Genomic DNA, 24,274 nt, shown 5'->3' on the forward strand with positions numbered 1-24,274 from the left:
GGCAGGGGCTTAAACCACTACGCCACAGCTCCAGACTTTTAGCATCACTGTGTTCAATGTGTTTATCCGAAATTCAATTTAACCGGGCTTCTTGTAGTTTGTCTGCTAAATCTGATAGCCCTACCTACTAGTGAAACAAATGAATATTCTTTTCTGTTTGTTTGGTCTTGGTTCAGCCCTAAACTAGCGGAGAAACCACGTGGGAACACCCAGCCTCTCTCTGGGCCTCAGTTTCCCCTTCAGGAATACGGGAGTCCGGGCAGCGACCGCGGCACAGGGGGCTCCAGGCGAGGCGCCGAACACGGAGACGGCGCGTGCGATGCCCACGCGGGACGGCTCAGGCCACCAGACTGGGCAGGGCCGGCGACGGACCCTCGCTGCGGCCAGCACTCTCCCGGACCCTGCGCCGCCGAGGCCGGCCAGAGGCTGTCACCATGGAAACGCGGGCAGCCTGCAGCCCCTTCCCTCACAGAGCCACGCGTTTCCGCTGCGTTGGAGCCTTCTGATTGGACGGCCGTTTGGACGCTACCACCCGTCCCGAGCCCGCGAAGGGGTGGGGGCGGGGCTGTATCCTCGTGGGATTCGTGCCCTGCAGGCCTGGGCCTGCGGCCTCCCCGGGGACAGCAGGATTCCTCTGCCTCTCGCGGCTAGGGTTGGCAGAGGGTCCACTGCTTCAAGTGGAGCTCACGCTCATACCTCTCCCTGAGAATGGAAAAGGGGGCGGGAAAGTCACCAACGCCCCCCCCCTCCACCCCGTGCAGCCCATTCGGTCTCAAGAACTGGAGCACCGGAAGTGCTGGCGACGTGTCAGTGCGCCCTCCCCTAAACCTTCCCCCACAGGCCACCTTTCCCATTCAGCTGTGGGATTCCGGGGCCGCCTGGGCGCTGCACCCGCCACTTCCGCATCGAATCGCCGCTTCAACCGAACTCCCTCCCTCTGCGCGCGCTCCGTCTCGTGCCCGATGGTTGGGCCGGCGCCTGGGAATGGCCACGCCCTCCCCCGTGCTTGGCAGCCAATGAGAGCGCGACTCTCTACTGGGTGGTGGGTAATTCATGAGGGCCGCGTGCTGATTGGCTGCAGCGTCGCGGCTTGGGGGCTGGGCGGCGGGGTAGGTTGTTCCTGAGGTAGGAGGCGGCACCCGTGGCTGAGGGGGAGGCCTGAGAGCGACATGTCCCCGGCGGCTGAGGCAGAGCGGCTCGTGGCGCTGTTTTTCTGAGTCCGGGGCGGCCTGGCGGCCGGCCGAGGACAGAAACCGGCGGGGGCTGCTCCCGCAGTGGTGGCCGCCATGCTGGGGGCCCGGGCGGTGGAGGGAGCCCTTGTGGCGCTCCTGCGGCTGCTGCTGCTGCTGGCGCTCCGGGGGCCGGGGCTCGGCGTGGGTCGCGCGGCGGGGGCCGGGCTGCCCGAGAGCGTCATCTGGGCCGTCAACGCGGGCGGCGAGGCCCATGTGGACGTACACGGGATCCACTTCCGCAAGGACCCTTTGGAAGGCCGGGTGGGCCGAGGTGAGAGCCCCTCGGCCGAGCCGCGGGGATGCCGGGCCCGCCGTGCTGGCCTCAGGCGACGGAGGACGGTCTGGTCCTGAGCCCCTTCCTCGAGCCGGGGGCCACGTCGCGGGAGCGAAGTTTCTCTGCAGCTTCCTCAGGGACCTGGGCTCGGAGCTCGGGGCCCGGCGCTGGCTCCAAGCGCCCAAGAGCCGTGGAGGCAGAGAGTTGGCGAGAAGTTGTGTCTGAACCGCGCATCCTGCGTTTTCTCAACCCCTCACCCGCACCCGGGCTGGGACAGCGGCGATGCGGGCGGCCTCTCGCCACCTCGAGGCCTCCCGGGCTGCACGCCCCTGCCTTCTCCAAACGGTTCCGATAGATTCTTGCCGACCCAGCATCGGGCCGCTTGCCGTGCCCCTCTGCAGGAGCGGGGCTTGGTCCTCAGCCAGCGTAGCAAGGAATCTTCGCAGAGGATGGGCCAGGAAAGTTTGTGGCCTCCTTCCCCGCCCTCCTTTGGAGCGAGGAATATGTGTGCATACAAGTAGAAGCTGCGGGGTGGTTGTGTTGAAGCCGAGTAGCGCGTGGGGCTGGCGGCTGCGTGTCGGGCTGGGCCAGCCGGTGTAAAAGGGTGTGACTATGAGAGTGGGTCCAGCCTGCCCCAGGTGATCTTGGAGAGTGAGATTCCAGCCTGGGGGTGGGGGGGAAGTGCTTGTGGCTGAAGTGGGCAACGAGAGTTGTGACAAAGCTGCGGGGATCTCAGAGCAGGGGTAGGAGTTGCCAGGCAGGTGGTCAAAATGCAGATTGCTGGGCCTCCCCTCCAGCTCTAATCAATGAAACTTTTTTCTTGCAGGGACCCAAGTTTCTGTACCATGGGCTTCTGATGTAGCTTGCTCCAGACCAGTCTTTGGAGGGGAAAAAAAAAAAGTCTGTTTTGGACTGTTTGTTTCTTCCAGATAGGATAGGAAAGCAGGTTTAAGAAGGAAGTTCCTTGCTTCGTGTGTTGGAAGGAGATTTGTGCTGTGTGCTGGGTTCAGAGGCTGCCAAATTGGCAACAAGCCACCCCCAGACAGCGAGGGGACAACACTTTCTTGCTCACTCAGTTCCTCCAAGTTAATTGCCGTGTCCTTGTGGTGTCAGGAGCTTACTGCTCTCATCCATGTGAGGGTCTTGGGGCACAGGGCTGTTTTCTGAAGTTCTCTGTTTGTCTTGGAATTGATTTGGCCCTGGCATGTAGGTTGCGCGGTAGCTTGGGTTCAGCTGAGTCAGGCCTCTCTGGTCTTCACTGCCGTAACAGCAGCCAAAGCCAGACTTTGTAGCACGAGGTCATTGCCATCACCATCCTGGACCAACCCTTCCTCTTTCTTCACGCTTGTGGGCAGGGAGGAAGGAGCCCTTGAGGAAACTGGAGACGGTTTGTGGACTTTGCCTTTGAGATAGCAACAGAGAGGGTAGTGTGCAGATGGTTCCTTTCACTTTAGCTGATAACATGGCTCTGTTAGGTCCGCTATGCAGAGGAGAAAGCAAAGACCACACAGGTTTAGTCTCCAGGTACTGTCCTTGTTCTGCATTTCTGATTTTAATTTGCTGGTGCAGTGGTTTGTTTATTTTGGGCCTGGGCAGCATTCAGGCTGTCTGTCCTTAGGTTGTTGGCTCGTGGTCGCAATTCCTTGGGACGAGTTTTCTGTAGCAGGTAAAATTACATGAGACTCGCTACGGCGCATGGGTGCTGGAGTCCTGTTTCAGACACTGGCCTTGGAGGTGTGGAGTAAATGGAGATTGCCTGCTTTAGTCTGCACAGTTGGGTAAGAAGTGTAGCAGTACAAGACATGGGAGTGGGGGGACTTGGGGAGACAGCTTGGACCAGTTTGTTGCAGCATTGCGCTTAGCAGGTTCTTGAAAATATTTGATCTGGAGCTAGGGTTGTGTTTAAGCTTCCCCAGCTTAGGAGGCAGCCTTTCTTTTTTCTTTCTTCCTTTCTTTCTTTTTTTTTTTTTTTTTTTAATTTTTGTTTGTAAGGCAGAATTACAGAGAGAGATAGAGCTTCCATCTGCTGGTTCATTCCCCAAATGGCTGCAATGGCTGGAGCGCCAGGGCTGAGCTAGGTCAAAGCTAGGAGCCTGGAGTTTTCTTCTGGGTCTCCCATGTGGATGCAAGGGCCCAAGCGCTTGGGCCATCCTCCCCTGATTTCCCAGGCACATCAGCAGGGAGCTGGATCAGAAGTGGAATAGTGGGGTCTCGAACCAGTGCCCATATGGGATGCTGGTGTCACAGGCTGTGGCTTAACCTGCTACACTGCAACACTAGCCCCCCAAAATAAAAATGTTGGTACGAGGAAAAAATTTTTAAAAGATCTATTTGAAAGAGAGATCTCCCAAGTGCTGGTTTACTCCTCAAATGCCTGAAAGAGCTGAGGTTGGAGCAGGCTGAAGGCAGGAGGCAGGAACTCCGTCCCCACCTCCCATGTGGCAGGCTGGGGCTGGGCCAGGCCAAAGCCGGGAGCTTCTGGAGCTGCAGCATGGGTGCAGGGGCTCAAGCACCCGGGCCATTTCTGCCTTCCCAGGTGCATTAGCAGAGAGCTGCACCGGAAGTGGAGCAGCCAGGACTTGAACCAGCGCCCATATGGGATGCTGGCGCTGCAGGGGGTTTTTAACCTGTTACACCCCAGCGTTGCTTGCCTAGAAGTCGGCCTCACCAAAGGCGGTGCAGCTTTGACCTGGTGGTCTATGGCCCTGAGTGGGTGCAGGTGTGCCAGTTATGGGAGACCCTGTCTCATGCAGCCCTTTGTTCTAACTGCCTTAGGAGCGTGTGCCTTGTTTCTCTTCCATGCTTGGGACATTATTTCCAGTATGCTGAGGAAAGTTCATTTTGTATTGAATGAATTCAACTGTCTGTTGCCAAGTTAGTCCAGATAAGGGGTTGGCCTGCTTTTGAACCTGCTGTTTCTCTGTAGTTCCTTTGTAGTTCAGCATTCTTGCAAGTGGTGAGTGGCCCAGGGCACCTGGTGGCTTATGCTTTCCAAGGCACTTCATAATGTTTATTGGATTTCATTTCTGCCTGGAGGAGAGCTGGCGTTCCCAGCGCGGGAATGTCTTTCCCAGCTGCGTGCTTCAGAGGGAAGTAGCACTGCCGAACGCCTTCCTTCCCAAGCTTTACCTTGGGGCTTGCTGCGCGGTCCGGGCTCACTTGGTCATGTTTGGTTCCTCTTGACTTTGACTTGGAAAAGGCCCGCTTATTTGACCTGAGGACACAACTTGGCTTGGCTCAGGGGAAGACTCTGCTCTTCGTAGAAACGTAGTCGCTGAAGTTTTATAACCTCGAGGAACTTGCTTTGCCTCTCTGAGCCTTGTTTTCCTTTTCAGTAAAACTTAGGCTTTAGAAAACTCCCTGGCAAGAGTAGGTTAAAGTGTCACTGCGTGTTTCTTTGCTTGGTGACCTTTTACTTGGAATTAAAAATTGGGCAGAACCTGGCTCCAGAGCGGGGGAAAGGATGGCAGGGACCCTCGCCTAGCACATTGGTGCCTTCAGTCTCCCCAGGGAGACTCCTTCCTGGGGACCACTTTCATCTGACCTGGGGAAGGATTTACCCTGTGGAGATTGTGACGATAACAGCTGGAAAGTTAGGACGAGACAGAGACAGGGCGAGCTGCCTCTGGTTCACTTATAACCGTGACCTCTGTTTAGAATTCTTGCCCGACGGGCTGCGTGTGCAGGTGGCAGAAGTGCACCGAGTCCTGGATTCTCTGCCTCTGTCCGTTGGGAAGGATTCCTTAGGAACGGACCTCACTGAGAAAGAAGTGATGCAGAAGAAAACCTGGCGGTCAGAGGCCTCATGTTGGCGCGCTGAGCAGAGTGGAGTGCCAGGGAGCGCGTCTCACATACACCTGGTTCCACTCATTTTGGCTTTTTGCGTGCTTGTGCTTCCCAGCTGCAGTTTTCAATGAGTTTTATTGCTGCTTCTTCCTTTTTGTCTATTCTCCTAATTCCCTAGGTTGGAGGCATTTATTTAGTGCTTATTGTATGCATCTCCTTGTCTGACTAGCATACCTGTCTGTTTCTGTCAGGCACTGTTTTGAGCTCTTTTTTCTTTTTCTTTTTTTTTTTAATTTATTTTGATGCTGGTGTTGTGGCTTAGCAGCTAAAGCAGTGCCGGCATCCCATATGGGCACTGGTTCGAGACCCAGCCGCTCCACTTCTGATCCAGCTCTCTGCTATGGCCTGGGAAAGCATTAGAAGATGGTCAAGTCCTTGGGCTTCTGCACCCGTGTAGGAGACCTGGAAGAAGCTCCTGGCTCTTGGCTTCAGATCGGTGCAGCTCTGGCCGTTGCAGCCAATTGGGAGTGAACCAGCAGATGGAAGATCTCTCTTTGCCTCTCTTTCTCTCTCTCTGTAATTCTGACTTTAAAAAATGACTTATTTATTTTGAAAATAAGTTACAAAGAGAAAGAGAGAGATTGAGATGATCTTCCATCTGCTAGTTCATTCCCCAGATGGCCACAGCAGCCGGCACTGGACCAGGCTGAAGCCAGGAACCAGAAGCTTCATCCAGGTCTCCCATGTGGGTGGCAGGGGCCCAAACACTTGAGCCATTCTCCGCTGCTTTTCTCAGGCTGTTAGCAGGGAGCTGGATCAGAAGTGAGCAGCCAGGACATGAACCAGTGCCCAAATACGGGATGCTGGCATTACAGGCAGCGGCTTTGCTTACTACACCAGCTCCAACTCCTTTTTTTTTTTTTTAAGGTTTATTTATTTATTTGAAAAAAGGAATTACAAAGAGAGAGAGAGAGGAAGAGATAAAGAGACAGCTTCTATTTGCTAGTTCACTCCCCAAAGGGCCACAAAGGCGAAGCTAGGAACCTGGAACTCCATCCATGTCTCTCCCTTGGGTGCAGGGGCCCAAGGACTTGGAGCATCTTCTGCTGCTTTCCCAGGTGCATTAGCAGGGAGCTGGATCAGAAGTGGAGCAGCCCGGACTCAAACTGGTGCCCATATGGGATCATTGCAGGTGGTAGCTACCTCCTACACCACAATGCTGGGCCCTGAATGAAACTATTTTCCTGATTTTTAAAATTTATTTGAAAGGCAGTTAGAAAGGGAGAGATCTTCCATCTGTTGGTACCCCCTAAATGGCTGCATCAGCTGGAGGTGGGCCAGGCTGAAACCAGGAGCTTTATGCAGATCTCCCACGTGGGTGCAGGGGCCCAAACACTTGGGCCATCTTCCGCTGCTTTCGTGGATGCATTACCAGGGGGCTGGATTGGAAGAGGCGGGGCAGCCAGGATATGAACCGGCGCCTATATGGGATTCTGATGTTGTAGGCAGCAATATAACCCATAGCACCACAACACTGGCTCCTGTATTAAACTCTTTATAGATGTTTTTATCCTCACCACAATTTTGTGGGACAGGTGATATCCCTACTTAATAGGTGAGAAAATAGACCTCAAGAAAACTACCTGTTCAGCGTCACTTAATAGGTGGCAGAGCCAGGATTCAGATCCAGGCCTGTCTTACTCTAAAACCTGGGCGGAATTTTGCAGGGAACCTGGCTGCTCTGTTGTCTTGAACTGAGAAGCAGTTCCTTCTCCGTAGACTGGCTGAGCTGACAGCACGCTGCATTGTCCTTTAAAGGGATCTGTTTAGTTGCAAACGCATAAAGGCTAAGGAGGGAACAAAAATCCTCTTTGCTGCTGCATCTCTTGGGACTTGGGCAAATTTAACTTTGCGTGTGGCAGATCGCTAAAGGGAAGATAATGCTGGGTGTTGTGGTGCAGCAGCTTAAGCTGCCACTTGGGATGGGTACACGCTGTATGGGAGTGGTGGTTCAAGTCCTGGCTCCTCCATTTCCTGTTCAGCTTCCTGCTGATGCATCCTGGGAGGCAGCTCCTTCCACCCCTGTGGGAGACCCAGCTGGAGCTCTGTGTTCCCAGCTTTGGCTTGGTGCAGCCCTGGCTATTGTGGGCATTTGGGTAGTGAGCCAGAGGATGGAAGATCTCTGTCTCTGTCTCTGTCTCTCTGCCTTCCAAGTAAATGAAAATAAATAATAAATAAATGTTTTAAAAATAAAGGGAAATACTTAAAGGGAATTTCAGGGTTGTTAAGTAATTTTGTTCACATGACTGGATTTCCTTCGCTGTGGAACTGGCACTGCCTCGGATTATATTACTGCCAGTTGCTTGCTTTCCCCACACGTGCGTAAGCTTTTCTGTATATCAGTACATCAGATCTAATAAATGTTCCACATTTGTCAGGACCACAATTCACGTGGAAGGATGAAATTCTTAGAGCTCACTTGGAAGAGAATTAGCACTTTTTTTTTAACTCTTTGTAGGCTCCTGACTGAGGGCAATTTTTTTTTTTTTTTTTTTTTTTTTGAGCCTGGGAAAGAGTCTGGGGCATGTTAGAGGTACATCCGTTGTGGTACCACTCAGCTACACTTCTTTGATTTCTTGAGGAGAAAAGAAAAAAGTCTACAGACAGAAGTGCCCTGAGTTTCCGTCCCATTGTCTCATCAGTTCATCTGATCTCATGGCTAATGTCACTTACAGGAACTGTTAGCAGCTTTGTTTATTGTGTTGAGGGCTTGACCTCAGCCCCTGGATCTTTCAGTTAATCTTTTACCGTGTCTCTTGAAATTTTGATGATTTAGAAGGGAACACTCAGGGGCTGGCTGCTCTTAGGCATCTCCCAAAGGATGTAGGTGCCCAGTGTCTTCAGTGCCACCTGGTGAGATTGGAGGGCAGTCCTGAAATCTCAGTGCCGTGCTGGAGGAGAGACTATAGTAGCACTGGGGCATCCAAAGTTGGGGAATAGATTTCTGGAAGCTTCCTAATGCTCATAGGGTAAAGGAATCGGGCTGTTTTCTTTAGAAGGAAACCTAACCATTTGAAAGGAAATGTCATATTTGGGCAAAGACCCCAGTTTGGTGTGTGGTGTGGGAGAAAGCAAGCAAGCATGGATACAGCTCATCCCCCCCAAGTTGGGAGAGGGCTAGGAGTGTTAAGTAACCCCACACTGATCTCCACAAACAGGAGCAGTAGACGTTTGGCTCTTCCTGACGTGACTTAAGTCACTTTTTTTTTTTAATTTAATTTTATTTTATTTTATTTTTTTGACAGGCGGAGTGGACAGTGAGAGAGACAGAGAGAAAGGTCTTCCTTTGCCGTTGGTTCACCCTCCAATGGCTGCTGCGGCCAGCGGACCGTGCTGATCCGATGGCAGGAGCCAGGTGCTTTTCCTGGTCTCCCATGGGGTGCAGGGCCCAAGCACTTGGGCCATCCTCCACTGCACTCCCTGGCCACAGCAGAGAGCTGGCCTGGAAGAGGGGCAACCGGGACAGAATCCAGCGCCCCGACTGGGACTAGAACCCGGTGTGCTGGCGCCGCAAGACGGAGGATTAGCCTAGTGAGCCACAGCACTGGCCTTAAGTCACTTTTTATTTTTGTGTCATTCCTTGTCAGTTTGTGAACCAGGAAGGGTGGCCTCCTTGGTAACTTGGATATCTTAAGCCAGAAGACCTTGGCAGATTCTCTGTGTGCAGGCTACTTTTACCTTACAGAGGGAATGGCTTGGCTTCCCTGCTTCGCAGGCCTTTCCCAGCAAACCATCCCTGTGTTTGCTCTGGAGATAGGGTAGGAACTCTTTCCTCTGAAGTTTAAACTGAGGAAATGTCCAAGAGAGAACGAGGTAGGAATTTGTGAGTCTGTGGGAAGCAAGATACACAGACCTAAAGGCAAGTGGAGAGCATCTACACCCCCCCCCTTTTTTTTTTTTTGACAGGCAGCGTAGACAGAGAAAGGTCTTCCTTTTGCCGTTGGTTCACGGTGGCCGGCGCACCGCGCTGATCCAATGGCAGGAGCCAGGTGCTTCTCCTGGTCTCCCATGGGGTGCAGGGCCCAAGCACTTGGGCCATCCTCCACTGCACTCCCGGGCCACAGCAGAGAGCTGGCCTGGAAGGGGGGCAACCAGGACAGAATCCGGTGCCCCGACCGGGACTAGAACCCAGTGTGCCGGTGCCGCAAGGTGGAGGATTAGCCTATTCAGCCATGGCGCCAGCCTATACCCTTCTTTTTATGAGCCTGTTTATCAGCCTTGGAACTTTTTGACTGAGAATTGTGCGAAAATGACTAATGTTGGTGTCGTATTTGTAGTAAAGATAATGAAAAATGACTTTCCTATCCAGATATCCTGTTTGGTTTTGACTCAGCTTTTCTGAACGAGGAAAAAAAAATCATTCTTTGGACTGAATTATCCTGTGTAGAGTTCCTGGCCCTCTCCCTGGAAGCCGTCCTTCTTAGGGAACCGGGGGCTGTGGTGTAGTCCGCTCTTCAGGTAGTAGGTTAGGCCTGTGCTCTCATCATTCCCCATGCAGTCAGGGTGGAAAGCCATTATAGTGCTTCAAAAAAAAAGTTTTGGGGATTGTTGGGGTGATTAGTGTTTATTCTTTGTTGTATTCTTGGGTAATAGCTCTCTGATTCCTGCCTGTGTGGAGCCAGGTGCAGCAGGGTGGGTCTCCTACCGAAAGGGTTATTAGCATTGCCCTGGAAATGCCCCTGGCAGTTCTGGGCTCTCTGCTCTTCTGTCTTGCTTCTGATGTGTTTTCTCTTTGTTGTTTGTCCCCAGCCTCAGACTATGGCATGAAACTGCCAATCCTGCGTTCCAACCCTGAGGACCAGATCCTCTATCAGACAGAGCGGTACAATGAGGAGACATTTGGCTATGAAGTGCCCATCAAGGAGGAGGGGGACTATGTGCTGGTGTTGAAATTTGCTGAGGTCTACTTTGCACAGTCCCAGCAGAAGGTGAGGCGGGGTCAGGCCCCTGCTTGACTGTTGGACGTGGCTACTGTTGGACAGTCTGCTGTGGCACCAGAGTGTATAAGAGCCTCCCCACAAGATGATGAACTTATAGGAAAAGCTGGATTCTTTCTGCCTCTAGAGAAATTATGTTCTGTTGCCTCTGGGGCTGGTGACAGAAAGCAGTGTCAGAGTCCTTGTTCTTGGCAGCTTACTGGTCCTGTTAAGGCCCTCCCTGTCTTGTTTTAGCCTTATTCTCTTCAAAGCACTTCCCTGTTTCCCATTGAGTTTTTTGTTAGTATTCTTTGATTCTTCAGCAGGAAACTTCTTTTTTTATTTCTTTTTTTAAAGATTTATTTATTTTTTTTGAAAGGTAGAGTTAGAGAGAGGCAGAGGTAGAGAAAGAGAGAGGTCTTCCGTCCACTGGTTCACTCCTCAAGTGGCCTCAAAGGCTGGAGCTGTGCCAATCCTAAGCCAGGAGCCAGGAGCTTCTTCTGGGTCTCCCATGTGGGTGCAGGGGCCGAAGGACTTGGGCCATCTTCTACTGCATTCCCAGGCCATAGCAGAGAGCTGGATTGGAAGAGGAGCAGCCAGGACTCAAACTGGCGCCTGTATGGGATGCCGACATTGTAGGCTGCAGCTTTGCCCACTGCACCACAGCGCTGGCCCCAGGAGACTTCTTTTGCCCTGAGTGATGTGGCTTTGATTTGGCCTGGGTCAGGGACTCCAGTCACCCTGGAGTATATCCAGACCCGTCATTTCTTTTAGCTTTTAGATCAGGAGCGTGATGTTCCACTGCCTAAAAGTATGTGAAGCTGACGATTTTGATGTTTCTTTTTCTAACCCTGAAAGGTATTTGATGTACGATTGAATGGCCATGTCGTGGTGAAAGACTTGGATATCTTTGACCGTGTTGGGCACAGCACAGCTCACGATGAAATCATCCCTATGAGCATCAGAAAGGGGAAGCTGAGTGTCCAGGGGGAGGTGTCCACCTTCACAGGGAAACTCTACATTGAGTTCGTCAAGGTAACTCCCCTGTCGTATACCTCACAGCCCAGGAAGGGCTCAGAGTGGGTGTGGGGAAGGTGTTTGCTGCGGTGTGGGGCTGACCCTGTTCTCTGTTTCCTAGGGTTACTACGACAATCCCAAAGTCTGTGCACTCTACATCCTGGCTGGGACAGTGGATGGTAGGTGCTGCTTTGGACCTGGTTTTTGACTCTGCTGAAGGATAAGATTGAAGAAACCCTTGGGAGATAATTTAGCTCATTGCTAAAGAAAACTTGTGTGTTTCTGTTTTCGTTGTTCAACATCTATTTCTTAGGAGAAAAAGGCAAACGGAGGAGTCCGTTAGAGTTCTGGTATGCTCTGGAAGTGTCCTGCGTTGCTGGACTGCCCTGGAACAGAGCTTTGCTTATTAGTGTCTCCCTGTCTTTGGGGTCCAGCCTTAGCACATAGCTCGTTCTCAGGTTTAGACGACCCAGCTGCTGCATCCTGGGCTGAATTTTGCAGAGAAAATTTGTGTCTTAGTGACTTTCCATCTCTGTCTCGCCTTGATGCCTTTTCTTATCTTTTTTTATTTTATTTTATTTTTTATTTTTGACAGGCAGAGTTAGACAGAGAGAGAGAGACAGAGAGAAAGGTCTTCCTTTTTCCATTGGTTCACCCTCCAAGTGGCTGTTACAGCCGGCGCGCTGCACTGATCCAAAGCCAGGAGCCAGGTGCCTCCTCCTGGCCTCCCATGCGGATGCAGGGCCCAAGGACCTGGGCCATCCTCCACTGCACTCCCGGGCCACAGCAGAGAGCTGGACTGGAAGAGGAGCAACCGGGACAGAATCCAGGGTGCCGGCACCGCAGGCGGAGGATTAGCCTAGTGAGCCACAGCGCCAGCCATTTTTTTTCTTTTTAAACAAGATATTTTTAAATTATCTATTTATTTAACATTTATTTATCTGAAAGGGAGAGTGGCAGAGAGAGAGAGAGCTTTTATCCACTGATTGACTCCTCAAATCCTTGCAACAGCCAGGGTGGATCAGGCCAAAGCTAGGAGCACAGGATTCAATCTGCGGTCTCTGTGGGTGTCAGGGACCAAGCACTTGAGGCATCAGCACTCCTTGCACAATTCATGTTAGCAGGAAGGTGGAATTGGGAGCAGAGTCAGGATCTGAACGTAGCTGCTCTGATACAAGGGTGTGATCATCCCAAGTGGCATCTTAACCACTCCGTCAAATGCCCACCCTTAATTTACCTTGAACACACTGACAATCTCATCCTCTTGTCTTGTCGTTACCCCACATGCTGATGTTATGATGTATCACCACCAAACAGGTCCCTAAGGAGGTGGCAGGACAGAGGGGTAGTGTGTGTTGAGAACCCAGAACTCTGTGGATCAGCTCTTGAGTTTATGTGAATTAAAAGGGAATGTGGGCTTGAGGAAGAGGAATTTGGAAAGTTTTATACCTCAGGTCATTGTCCTTGTCCAGTCTGGTCTTCTTGGGACTCTGAAGAAGTAGGACAAGGAGGGAAGATTGGGAGCCTCCCTAAGGATGGGGTTTTGCTACTTTGAAGTAAACTTGAAGACCAGTGTTTGCAACACTCTGCTCTTCTGTAGTCTGGGGACTTTTGCTCCTTCCTTGAGACCCTGGTTCAGGTTCCATGAGCCTCTTTATTGTTGCTCATTTGTTGCTCTGAGGGAATCTCCCTTACACATGGTCAGTCTTAGTTAACAAGTTTTTTCTGTCTTGTGTTAGATGTACCAAAGCTGCAGCCTCATCCAGGATTAGAGAAGAAAGAAGAAGAAGAGGAAGAAGAAGAATATGATGAAGGGTCTAATCTCAAAAGACAGACCAATAAGAACCGGGTGCAGTCGGGCCCCCGCACACCCAACCCCTATGCCTCGGACAACAGCAGCCTCATGTTTCCCATCCTGGTGGCCTTTGGAGTCTTCATTCCAACCCTCTTCTGCCTCTGCCGGTTGTGAGAATAAATGACCATCCTGAACAGGATGGAAGGGTGTGGGAAAGAAACCAAACATATTGGTTTTGGTTTCTGTATTTTTCAAAATGATTAACAAAAAACCCCCCCAAAAAAAACAAAAAACACACAAAAAGTAAAGGAAACGAAAAGAGGGGGGTTGAGTGGAGAGCAGCCCTCATCCACCACTTGGTCCCAGACCTGCTTCAGTCCTAGTGCTCTCTTTGTGGCTGGCCCCAACCGTTTCTTCCTTTCTAGGGTACTTGGGGTAAATTGGACCCTTCCTGTCCAGGGGTCCATGTCTGTATACCTAGTGGAAAGGACTCTGAACTAGAGCAGTGGTGGTTCCTCTTTTTAGGTTAGTAATTAACAGCAGGGGGCTGTCATCTTATTGCCTGAGAAGACCAGCACTGGGAATTGGAAATTCTAAAGTTATATCCAGATAAGTTTTCAGATATCCTGGGATTGAGAGAGTATGTGTGTCAAGGTGTAAATTTGCAAGGTAAAGACAAAAAGAAAGAAGGATGTTTTTAAAAAAGAAAAGTCAGCATTTACCTGAAGCCTTTTTGGATGAGTCCGGTGGCTGCTCCACCTTCAGTATTTGAACTTTGTTGTTGTGCCAGTGAGAGGACTGTCTGGTATCCAAGGCGATTACTTTGTCAGGTCCTCAGATTGCCTCTGACACGGTACCACAACAGATTGTTTTGATTTTAGTGCCTGTTGGGGACTTGATTTCTTGTCAATTTGTTTCTTACTCTCGCTCATTTGAAATCTCTTCTCCCTCTTTACCATCCACTAAGTTATTGACAAGAAGGGAAGAAGACATGGGGGTCTGGGCTCTCTCGGCTCGAATGTCTTACCCTCTGCTGCCTCACGTTGTTGGTACCTCCCTCCCTGGGTCTCTGAGCCAGCAGTTCTTCACTGGCCCCTTTCTAGGGTCTCCCTGCCAGGGGGCAGGGATGCTTTCCAGCCTGCAGCAACAGAACACTTGACCTTAAAAGTCTCTTCTGATCTCTAGATTAGGAAAGGCTTATGTTAGCATAATTTAAGAGCAACCTCAGAGACTTGAGCCCTACTAAGTGACTGACCACTGTTTAGAGTGTCTCCTATATGACGTTCATTTTTCCCCATGTCCTTCTGTGTCACACTTCAACCAATTTCGGTTGACATCTAGACTGCCCCAAGGAACTAGACTGATTGGCTAAACTGGCCCAGTGACATCTCTTACTGAATAGTATGGCTTTCGGCCTTTACCCTTCCTGAGTAGCAGTCAGATTCTTGGTTGTGATGGGCTGCAGTCAGCCATGGACCTGGCAGCTCTGAAGCTAACCTTGGCGACGAAGTGTCTGTCTCGAATTCCCTGGAAACTTTGCTGCAGGAAGTGAAGCTTCCCTGTGCCTTCCTTTCTGATCACGGTCATCCATTTCCCAGTGAGGGTAATGGTGAGGGAGGACCTGGCCAAGTTAAAGGGAACTCTGTGGCTGGGAGGCAGCAGAATTAGCTTCGGCTTGGGCTGAGCACCAGAGACGCTCAGGCCAGGCTCATCTTTCTTGTATGTGTTTAATTTTGAGTTTGCCTTACTAGATGTGTTCTTTAAGAGCCCCATATATTTGAACTACTCCTTATCTGACAAAGTAAGTAGCTCTTGGGCTCTTGGTGATTACTCTAGGCCTGCATTCAGTCCTCTGAGAATCAAGGCCCTTTATTTTTGCTGTGACTTGGATGTCGGTCCTAGGGTATGGAGTCAGGCGGCTGGATGGTTATGGAACACTCCTGGAGTGCTTCCCTAAGTGCCCCTGCTTCTAGAGGATGATACTTTAGCCTTGGTCTTAAGGACAGCCTGTCTGGGGCAGTGGGCATCTAATTGGGCTTCTGACAGTGAATTTGGTTCCTGCTCCATCACAACTTCCCAAAAGCATGGGCCACTGCCAGTGGATTAGACAAGTTGATCAAGGACCCAGTACTGTCTGCGTTTTGCCTTGTTTGTTAGTTTGCCTGGGTTTCTCTGAGGAAGGAGGGGATCCTGCCTCACCTCAGCCCATCCCTTTGGTGACTCAGAGTCTCAGAAGGAAACCCTGACTCCTGGGGCCATTTCCTAACGGTACTGTAAGCCAAGCAGCTTTGCTTCTGCCTCTGTTTCCAAGCCCACCCTTTTCCCCTGGACTCAGGGGTAGGGATGGATGCTTTCCTCTTTGGTTGTGACTGAAAGGAAGGAACATCTTTCTAAGGCTAACAAAAACTGAAGGGGATGGAAGGAAACAGGAAAAAGCATGGTGGGGGCTGGGGTAGATTCCCCTGGAGCCAAGCCCACCGGGCTAGCAAGAGCTGCCTAGGGCTGGCGACAGCTGGCTCATGATGCTGAACTTGAAAGCTTTTTTTATTTTTATTTTTTCCTTTGAGGTGGGGCACTCCTCCCAGAAGATATAGGTACATGAAGTTTAGGTGAAAGGGGTGGGATAGGGCACTCTTTTTTTTTTTTTTTTTAATTGCGTGTGTCAAGAATTACTCTGTTGTTCATCTTTTGCTTTTTGCACTGTTTATTCCCCCGTCTGTATTTTGAGCTAGTGCTAGGATTGAGACACTGCACTGCAGGGTGTGTGCCTGGTCTCGGGAGGTGATGGGTGATGCCAGTCCAAGGTGGGGAGGAGGGGCCTGGGCTCTTCGGCTGCACTGACTGTCTCAGCCGGCTGAAGACAAGAGCAGAGCCAGGGGGCAGCTCCTTTCACTAGAAGCGTGGCTCAGGTCAGTTCCTCGGAGGGTTGTGCAGAGACATCTGCTGGAGATAAGCCGAGTGTGCACAGCCCAGGCCGGGTTTGGGTCAAGCCATCCGCTTTCCAATGGGACTTTTTTTGGCTGTCACCCTAACTGACTGAAACATCGTGCCAAGACAATATCTGTGGGGGTCCACGTCCCCTAAAGCAAATCCGTTTTTTCTGAAGAGTCTCCACTGTTGAGGAGAAGCTGCTCAGGGCACACCGAGTTCTGGGATCTGAGTGACGGTCATCTCGAGGTGGCAGTGGTGGTAGACTCCCTGGCTGCAGGCCGCCTGTCTGTGTGAGAGCGCAGTTGTGTTCTCTTGAGTGCTGGGATCACATGAGCGCTCACAGGCTGTGATGAGGAGGGTGCAGTCTGAGTCAAGTTTACCTCCCCCTTCTGTGCCTGCAATCTGCCTGGCCCAGCTTTCTTTTGGAGAAGCTTCTGTTTTAAGGAATTTCTCTTCCTTTCTCTCTTGCCTCTAAGCCTCTCAGAAGGCCTGGCTCTGGCTTCTAGAATCTCAGCTGGGAACTTCAGGAATGGCAGCAGTATTTCCCTTTCCTAGCACTTATATCCCTTTCCCTAGAAATCTGCTCACCTTGGGAAGCCCAGGGAAAGGATTAGCAGGTTCCCTACCCTCCCTGGGGGTTGGGGAAGGACCCACCCTGGTCAGCACAGTGCCTTTTCCTCTCCTGCTCTGCGCCAGGGTGGGCATTCCCTCTAGATTCAGGTCTGGGTAGGGGTCCAGCTGCATCCCCACCCTCCCTCTCCCCTTTGCTGGCCTCCTCTGACGTAACTCAAGTGTCTTCTTGCCTTGAGGAGCCTTAATGGCACCAAGTGGCAACATGGAATATTGTCCTCCATGCCTCTCCAAAGGGACCTAGGAGAGCAGGTGAGCTTTCCCAAGGGAGAGACCAGTTGATGCTCCTGTTTTTAAGAAAGACATGGGGGGAGGGATGTCTGGGGCTCCCTCCTGCTGTGGCCCTTAGGACAGAGGCTGGGGCAGGGCTACGTGCTAGTGCACGGAGGCAGGGCCACAAGCACCCAGGGTCTGTTCAGAAATCTGACAAGACATCTGCCTCTCTCCTGTGGAAGATACAATTAGGGATCAAAGAGCCCCAGGAAAATTGCAAAGAAGCCTCACATTAGCGCTTCAGAGAAGCAGTGCAGTTTTCCCTTTCAGCACGAGCGAGGACTCTTCCTGCTTCCTGACTTCTGGGGCAAGAAGGCTGGCCATCCTCGTGTCCTGGCCGAGCTGCTGGGCACTGGAGGGTCAGCTGCTGGGGAGGGCGTGTTTCTTCTTGCACAGGTGTGGCTGCTGCCCCTCTGGCCTGTCCTTCCCCAGTTGTTTGGGTGGCCAAGTCATCTTGACAAGAACAGATGATCTGGGGACTGGTCGGGTTGGCAGGAAAAGAGCAGGATGGATCTCGGGACGAGTTCCACCCAGGAGCATAAAACAAGGAGCTAGGATTGCACTGGCAGCCAGGGAAACAGTGCCTGTTCGAGTTGGCAGAGGCCCTTGGCACCTCCTGATCCAGGCAGTCGTGTGAGGTGGGGGCACATGGCACTGGGAAAGGCAGAGCTCCACTCTCACCTCTATTTTGAGCGGCAGTGCTTTATTTCAGTATGAGAAAAAACAACAAACTGAAGTGTGCTTTCCGTCCTTTCAAAGGACAGCTGTCGGGGAGGGGAGCTGAGCTGCCAGTGGGAGGGGAGAATTAGCAGGGAGGCACCGTGGCAAAACCAGGGGAGAGACATTCTCGACTCCTCTCTTTCCTGGTGTGTCGTGATCCAGGGAATGAAAAGAAATTTGACCCTGGGCTAGGTCCCTCCTGGGATTTAAGGGACTTCACCTTTTCTTTCCATGGAATTCTCCCATGTAGGATCAGCTGCCCATTCTGAGCTCAGGACAGCCTTTTTGACCATTTTTAGCCTAATCTGGCTTGTCAGAAAAACCAACCCCACCCTCCAGATTGAGCCTGGCTTCTCTGTTTTGTACCAAGTATTGGAGACAAGGTGTCAAGTTCTTAGTAGCCCTGTAGCTCCTTCTCTAGGTTCCGTCCTCTCCCTGCAGAGGTCAGACCAACCCTCTGTAGCCACAACACGCATTTCCCACGGCACAGTTAGATGTACTTGAGGGGCTTTGAACCTGGCTGGCCAGGGAAGAAGTAGGGGTGGATAGAGCTGTTTTTTTCTGGGCTGTCTCTGTCTGTCCCTACCCCTTCCATGCCCCACCCTACTCCCACCAAAAAGTAAAAAATCAGGATGTTTTTCACTGTCCATTGCTTTGTGTTTTAATAAACAATTTGCAGTGACACTCAGTGTTGGGATTGAGTTTGAACTTTCTATTGCAGAATCACATGATGGGATGGGAAAAGGGGAGACCCAAGAGGAGGTCTCCTCCTGTGTCAAGGCTGGGCGCTACTGTGCATTTAGCTGCGTGTCTATTGCTTTTCTTTCATCCTGGTCAGGGAAATGATTGCTACACAGTAAAACCCTGGCTGGCCATTTCATCTGTGAGTGCAAATTCAAGGGATAAAAACAGTTACTTTGTTTCCACTCTCACTGGCACACCAGACCCTGAAGTAAGTACATCAGGCCTGTCACTGCCTCTGGCACTGTTTCCCTTATCCTCCCAGCCAGCCTGTGGACAAGCTGAGCCACAGCATGTTTTCCTCTGCTTTCTCCTTTCCCTTTTTTCTGGTGCGCTCTCACTGGTGAGCATACAGTGGGTTGGGCAGGATGCGGGAAGGAATTTTTAACTGGAATGTATTAGCCACATTTTACAGCTGAGGAACATGAAACCAAAAAGCACAGTAACTAACCCATGGCTGATCTGTGAAAGGTGAAGCCAAGGGGCCAGCGCTGTGGCGCAGCAGGTAAAGCCACGCCAGTTTTAGTCCCGGCTGCTCCACTTCCAATCCAGCTCTCTGCTGTGGCCTGGGAAAGCAGTAGAAGATGGCCCAAGTGCTTGGGCCCCTGCACCCACATAGGAGACCCAGATGAAACTCCTGGCTTCAGATCAGCTCAGCTCCAGCTGTTGCGGCCATTTGGGGAGTGAACCAGTGGATGGAAGACTCCTCTGCCTCTGCCTCTCTCTAACTCTGCCTTTCAAATAAATAATTTAAGCCCAGTCTATCTGCCATCAAAACCCATGGTTTCTAAGGCTGTGAAATAATCATTATAGCTATCCTTGACTGAGCCCTTAAAATGAGCTGGGCCCAGAGCCAAGCCCTTTAGAGATGGTATCTGTGCTTAGTCTTCCATAAACCAGTTAGTCTCACCCTGTAAGAGGTGAGGTGACTCGCCCAAGGCCACACAGGCAGCGCTAGGATTTTTTGTTTATTTTCACTTTGAGAAGCAGAGAGAGACAGAGGGACAGTGAGATTTTTCCATCTGCTGGTTTACTCCCCAAATTCCTGCAACAGCCAGGGCTGGGCCAAGCCCAAGTCAGGGCTCCAGAACTCAGTTCTTGCACGTGGGTGGCAGGAACTCAAGTATCAGGCATCATCTGCCTCCCAGGGTGTGCACATTAGGACGCTGGGAATCCAGCACTCGTAGAAGTTGCAGGTATTCCAAGTGGCATCTTAACCGCTCTGCCAATACCCACTCCCAGAGCTGGGATTTTTTTTTTTTTTTTTTTTTTTAAGATTTATTTATTTATTTGAAAGGCAGAGTTCAGAGAGGCAGAGAGAAGGAGAAAAAGGTCTTCATCTGCTGGTTCACTCCCCAGATGGCCACAATGGCCGGAGCGGCGCCGATCAAGAGCCAGGAGCTTCCTTCAGGTCTCCCACACCGGTACAGGGGCCCAAGCACTTGGACCAACTTCTACTGCTTTCCCAGGCCACAGCAGACAGCTGGATCGGAAGTGGAGCAGCCAGGACTTGAACCGTGCCCGTATGGGATGCTGGCACTGCAGACCAGGGCTTTAACCCACTGCGCCACAGGGCCAGCCCCCAGAGCTGGGACATTAAACCAAGACACTCTTATCTACTTCAGGGGTGGGGAATGCCTGCAGCTGCAGGCAGGACTCAGATTCAGTACATCTACAGTAGACTGAGGTTTTAAGTTGATCATTTTAATGAAATCCAAGTGACCCCATGATGCCATGTGACATGGCTCCAGAATCTACCTGCTGTATTTCTCCAGGCAGGAATGGAAGCCACTGGTTTTGGGGAGGGAGAGTGGAGGGGAGTCTGGCCTGCCCCCATCAGTTACCCCTTGAGAGCAGAAGTCAGTTCTGGGCTCCAAGAATAAGGCCAGTGTTGATGGAGTCTGTCCTCAGGGCCCCAACAGGCCGAGAGGCCCACAGAGCCTCTTTCTTAGGTTGAGCCCACCCATAACTAGAGTTCTTTACTCTTTCAGATTTAGCTGTTACTATTTCTAGTAGCTTCACACAAGCTGCCAGATGGGGAAGAGACCTGAAGAAGCCCTGCTCCAGGGAGCTGCAGGGAGGGAAACTGTCTGACCAAAGAGCGTGGGCCAAGTCCCGGGGTTGGGTTGGACCACTCCTCGGGTCCAGATCTTAATCTTGCTAAGGAAATCAGGCTCCCGGGTGGCTGGAGCCGGTGTGTCAGACCTTTCTCCAAACTTAGTAGCCCTCCCATCCCCCAAAGAGGAAGAGAAATGAAATTTTCCAACACTTACTGGAAAGCTTGTTGCTCTAGCCATGGTGAGGGGTCAGGGCAGAAGAGGGCGGGGCATGGAGGGCTCAGAGCAAGCAGGCCCAAGCATCTTAGTTTTCTGTTTGTTCCTAACCACTTAGGTTAGTAGAAGGCAGCCTCGCTTGCTTTTTAGCTCAGGCCTGCCTTGTATGAAGGCCCTGGGGCTCCCTCACTGCTTCTGCTGGAATCCATGTAGGTCAGTCCTCAAGGCCTGGTCCCTGGCTCCTTTCCTCTCAGCTCTTACTGGAGGGTTTCTCTTCAGTCACAGCTCTCTCCCCTCTGGCTCAGTGTGCCTGCCCCTGGCATGGGCCTGGAGAAAAAGGCGGGTGTTCATGAGACACCCCCTGGCATCGGTGCAGTGCTTTTTCGTTGCTGTTTTGCATCTCTTCACAACACTCCTGGAAAGGGCTCGGGGGAGTCATGACCTGCTCGAAGTTACAGCTGGTAAATGGCAGAGCAAGGACTGGAACCCGGCCCTGTCTGAGCGCTAAACTTGCCCTCTTAATGCCATAATTACAATTTAATCTTTTGTACTGTTTTTTAAAAGGAGCCTTTAGAATGCTGATAACTGATTAAGATATCATGGGGGTCTATCCCATTCTTTCTGAGAAAGAGAATAACCTTTTAAGATTTGGTGATGGTCCAAGTACTTGGGTCTCTCACATGGGAGACCTGGATGGAGTTTTTGGCTTCTGGCTTTGGCCTGGCCCAGCCCTGGCTGTTGGGGGCATTTGGGGAGTGAACCAACAGATGGAAGATCTCTCTCTCTGTCACTCTCCCTTTCAAATAAATAAATCCTTTAAAAAGATCATATAAATAGTGTTCGGTGCTCTAGCACAGTAGGTTAAAGCCCTGGCCTTCAGTGCCAGCATCCCATATGGGCACTGGTTCAAGTCCTGGCTGCACCACTTCTGATCCAGCTCTCTGCTATGGCTTGGGGAAGCAGTAGAAGATGGCCCAAGTCCTTGGGCCCCTGCACCCACGTGGGAGACTCAAGAAGCTCCTGGCTCCTGGCTTCAGATCAACTCAGCTAAGGCTGTTGTGGTCATCTGGGGAGTGAACCAGTGGATGGAAGACCTCTCTCTGGCTTTACCTCTCTCTGTAACTCTGTCTTTCAAAAAAATAAAATAAACCTTTTTTAAAAAATGATATACACAAAATATTTTTTAAAAATTATATGAAGTACAAAATGTAAAAAAATGGTTTTCATGACTGTCCCTGTAATCCCTAGAGGATTTATGGGTGATGACCTGGTAGGTATCTTTTATATGTATTTACATACATATGTGTATATATATATATATGTGGTCTTTAAACAAGATCACATTCTTCACCATACTTTTTACTTAGTATGTCTTTTTTTTTTTTTTTTAAGATTTATTTTATTTGAAAGGCAGAGTTACAGAGAGGCAGAGAGAGAGGTCTTCTATCTGCTAGTTCACTTCTCAGATGGCCACAATGGCTGGAGCTGCACCCATCCAAAGCCAGGAGCCAGGAGCTTCTGGGTCTCCCATGAGGGTGGAGGGGCCCAATGACTTGGGCCATCTTCCACTGCTTTCCCAGACCATAGCAGAGAGCTGGATGGGAAGTGGAGCAGCCAAGACTGGTACTGGTGCCCACAGGGGATGCTGGTGCTGCAGGTAACGGCTTTATTCCCTATGCCACAGTGCCAGTCCCGTTAGTATGTCTTAGAGAGCTTGTGCATACCGACAGGTCAGTACGTGGAGATTTTCTTCTATCTCCAGGGCTGTGCGGTATCTTATGGTTAGATTGTAATATAGTTTACCAGTTCCTTACTGGTGAATGTTAAGGTAGTATTCATGTTTTGTTAGCAGTACAAGCTGCTGCAACAAACATGCTCATACATACATACTTTGGAAGCACTGCCATCCACAAGGCTCTGTGGATTTTTACTTACCAACCTTGTGCTCTATGACTTTGGAATTTGCTACAGATTTTTTTTTTATATCCAGGTAGGATATAAATAGTAAATTAGTGCTTTTTAAAACCAGCCCTCAGCCAGGGAGTGAAATGACTTGGGTATGAGGGAAATTGCTAGCTCCTAGCCCCAGGCCACAAGGCCTGCCTGCAGTCCTAGCCATGCCCTGCTGATTCTATGCATGCTGTCTTAGGGAGGCAGCAGAAGCAGCAGTGCACTTCTCCAGCTTGGCAGAAAGAGGCCCTCTGATGTCTCGCTCGCCTCTGACTGCACCAGCTGCAGGCCCCACCTGACTACCTTAATTTGAGGCAGACTGCAGGGTTACTGTGGGTCTGCCCTGGACACGGGCCACTGTCATACCTTTTCCAGGCAAGAAAACAACCAGCCGTAGGGAGTCATAGAGCTGGGGTGAAAGGGAGGCCAGCCTCGCCCAGCCCAGGGAAATCCTGAGTTGCTGTTTAGTACACTAATTCTGGTTTCCTTCTTCCCCCAAACACAGTGTTAGTATATGTAATTTTCAAACAACATGTTTAAAGAGCCTTTAACATATGAGGAGTCTTCAGAAAGTTTATGGAAAATGCACAGTATCAAAAAATTATAAAGGAATTTCCAGGTTTTTTGGGCACCAAAATAAATTTGAGAGAGAGGGGGAGAGAGACAGCTCCTGTCTGCTGGCTCACTTCCCAAATCCTCCAATTGCTGGGAATAGGCCCGGCTGAAGCCAGGAGCAGGGACCTGAGTGGAGGTCTTTTACATGGTGGCAGGAATCCAAGTACTTGCCGCATCACCGCTGCCTCCCAGAGTGTGCGTGAGTAGGAAGTTGAATCTGAAGAGGAGCAAGGACTTGAACCCAGGCACTGTGATACAGGACGCACGTGTCCCAACCCATAGCTTAACCACAAGGTCAAATGCTCACCCCAACTTATCTTTTAATTCCAATTCTCTACAAACTTTAAAAAATACTCTCACACCTTAGGAGGATTTGGTAGGGAAAGATACATTGGAGGTTACAGGCCTGATTTTTTCTATACCTTTAAAAAATGTAATCATATGCCCTCTACATAATTTCTTTTTATGTGTTCTATATATTTCTTTTAAATATTTATTTCTTTATTTGAAAGGCAGAGTGACAGAAAGAGAGAGAAAAAGAGATCTTCCACCTGCTGGTTCACTCCCCAAATGGCCATGACAGTCAGGGCTGGGCCAGGACAAAGCCAGGAAGGAGCCAGGAACTCCATCCAGGTCTGCCAGGTGGCAGGTGCCCAAGCACTTGGGCCGTCTTCCACTGCTTTCCCAGGCACATTAGCAGGGAGCTGGATTGGAAGCAGAGCATCCAGGACCTGAACCAGCACTCGTGGGATGCCAGCATCGCAGGCAGCGGCTTAACCCATTGTGCCACAATGCCAGTGCTCTATTCTGTGTGTGTGTGTGTGTGTGTGTGTGCACACGCTCTATTCTAAGGACAGTCTATTTCTTTTTCACCACAGATCATAGGCAGTGACCAGGCAGGCCCTGACACTCAATATGGCAGTATTTAATTTTTCAAAATAGCAGAAAAGGGTGATCAAGTTTGAGGTTGATTTTACATTTGAAAATAAGGCTACTTTGGCAGTGTCTGCCTTCCAGACATAAATCCTAAGGTATTTTCTCTCTAAAAGTTCACAAGCAGC

General features: G+C 50.8%; 1 protein-coding gene across 2 annotated transcripts; it reads left to right on the forward strand.

Annotated features, from left to right (window-relative positions):
* The first annotated feature begins 852 nt into the window (after positions 1-852).
* MLEC (malectin) lies at positions 853-18,318 on the forward strand. 2 transcript variants are annotated; one of them, XM_070066009.1, is made up of 5 exons: positions 853-1,042; positions 10,102-10,280; positions 11,127-11,303; positions 11,407-11,464; positions 13,025-18,318. In XM_070066009.1, the coding sequence occupies exons 2-5, from the start codon at positions 10,116-10,118 to the stop codon at positions 13,252-13,254; spliced, it is 630 nt and encodes a 209-aa protein (XP_069922110.1). In that variant the 5' UTR covers positions 853-1,042; positions 10,102-10,115; the 3' UTR covers positions 13,255-18,318. The 2 variants fall into 2 exon arrangements, with proteins under 2 accessions (XP_069922110.1, XP_002719841.1); XM_002719795.5 differs by lacking the exon at positions 853-1,042 and adding an exon at positions 1,107-1,503.
* The last annotated feature ends 5,956 nt before the right edge of the window (positions 18,319-24,274 follow it).

The sequence above is a fragment of the Oryctolagus cuniculus genome, chromosome 21 (genome assembly GCF_964237555.1).
Source record: "Oryctolagus cuniculus chromosome 21, mOryCun1.1, whole genome shotgun sequence".
Lineage (NCBI taxonomy): Eukaryota > Metazoa > Chordata > Mammalia > Lagomorpha > Leporidae > Oryctolagus > Oryctolagus cuniculus.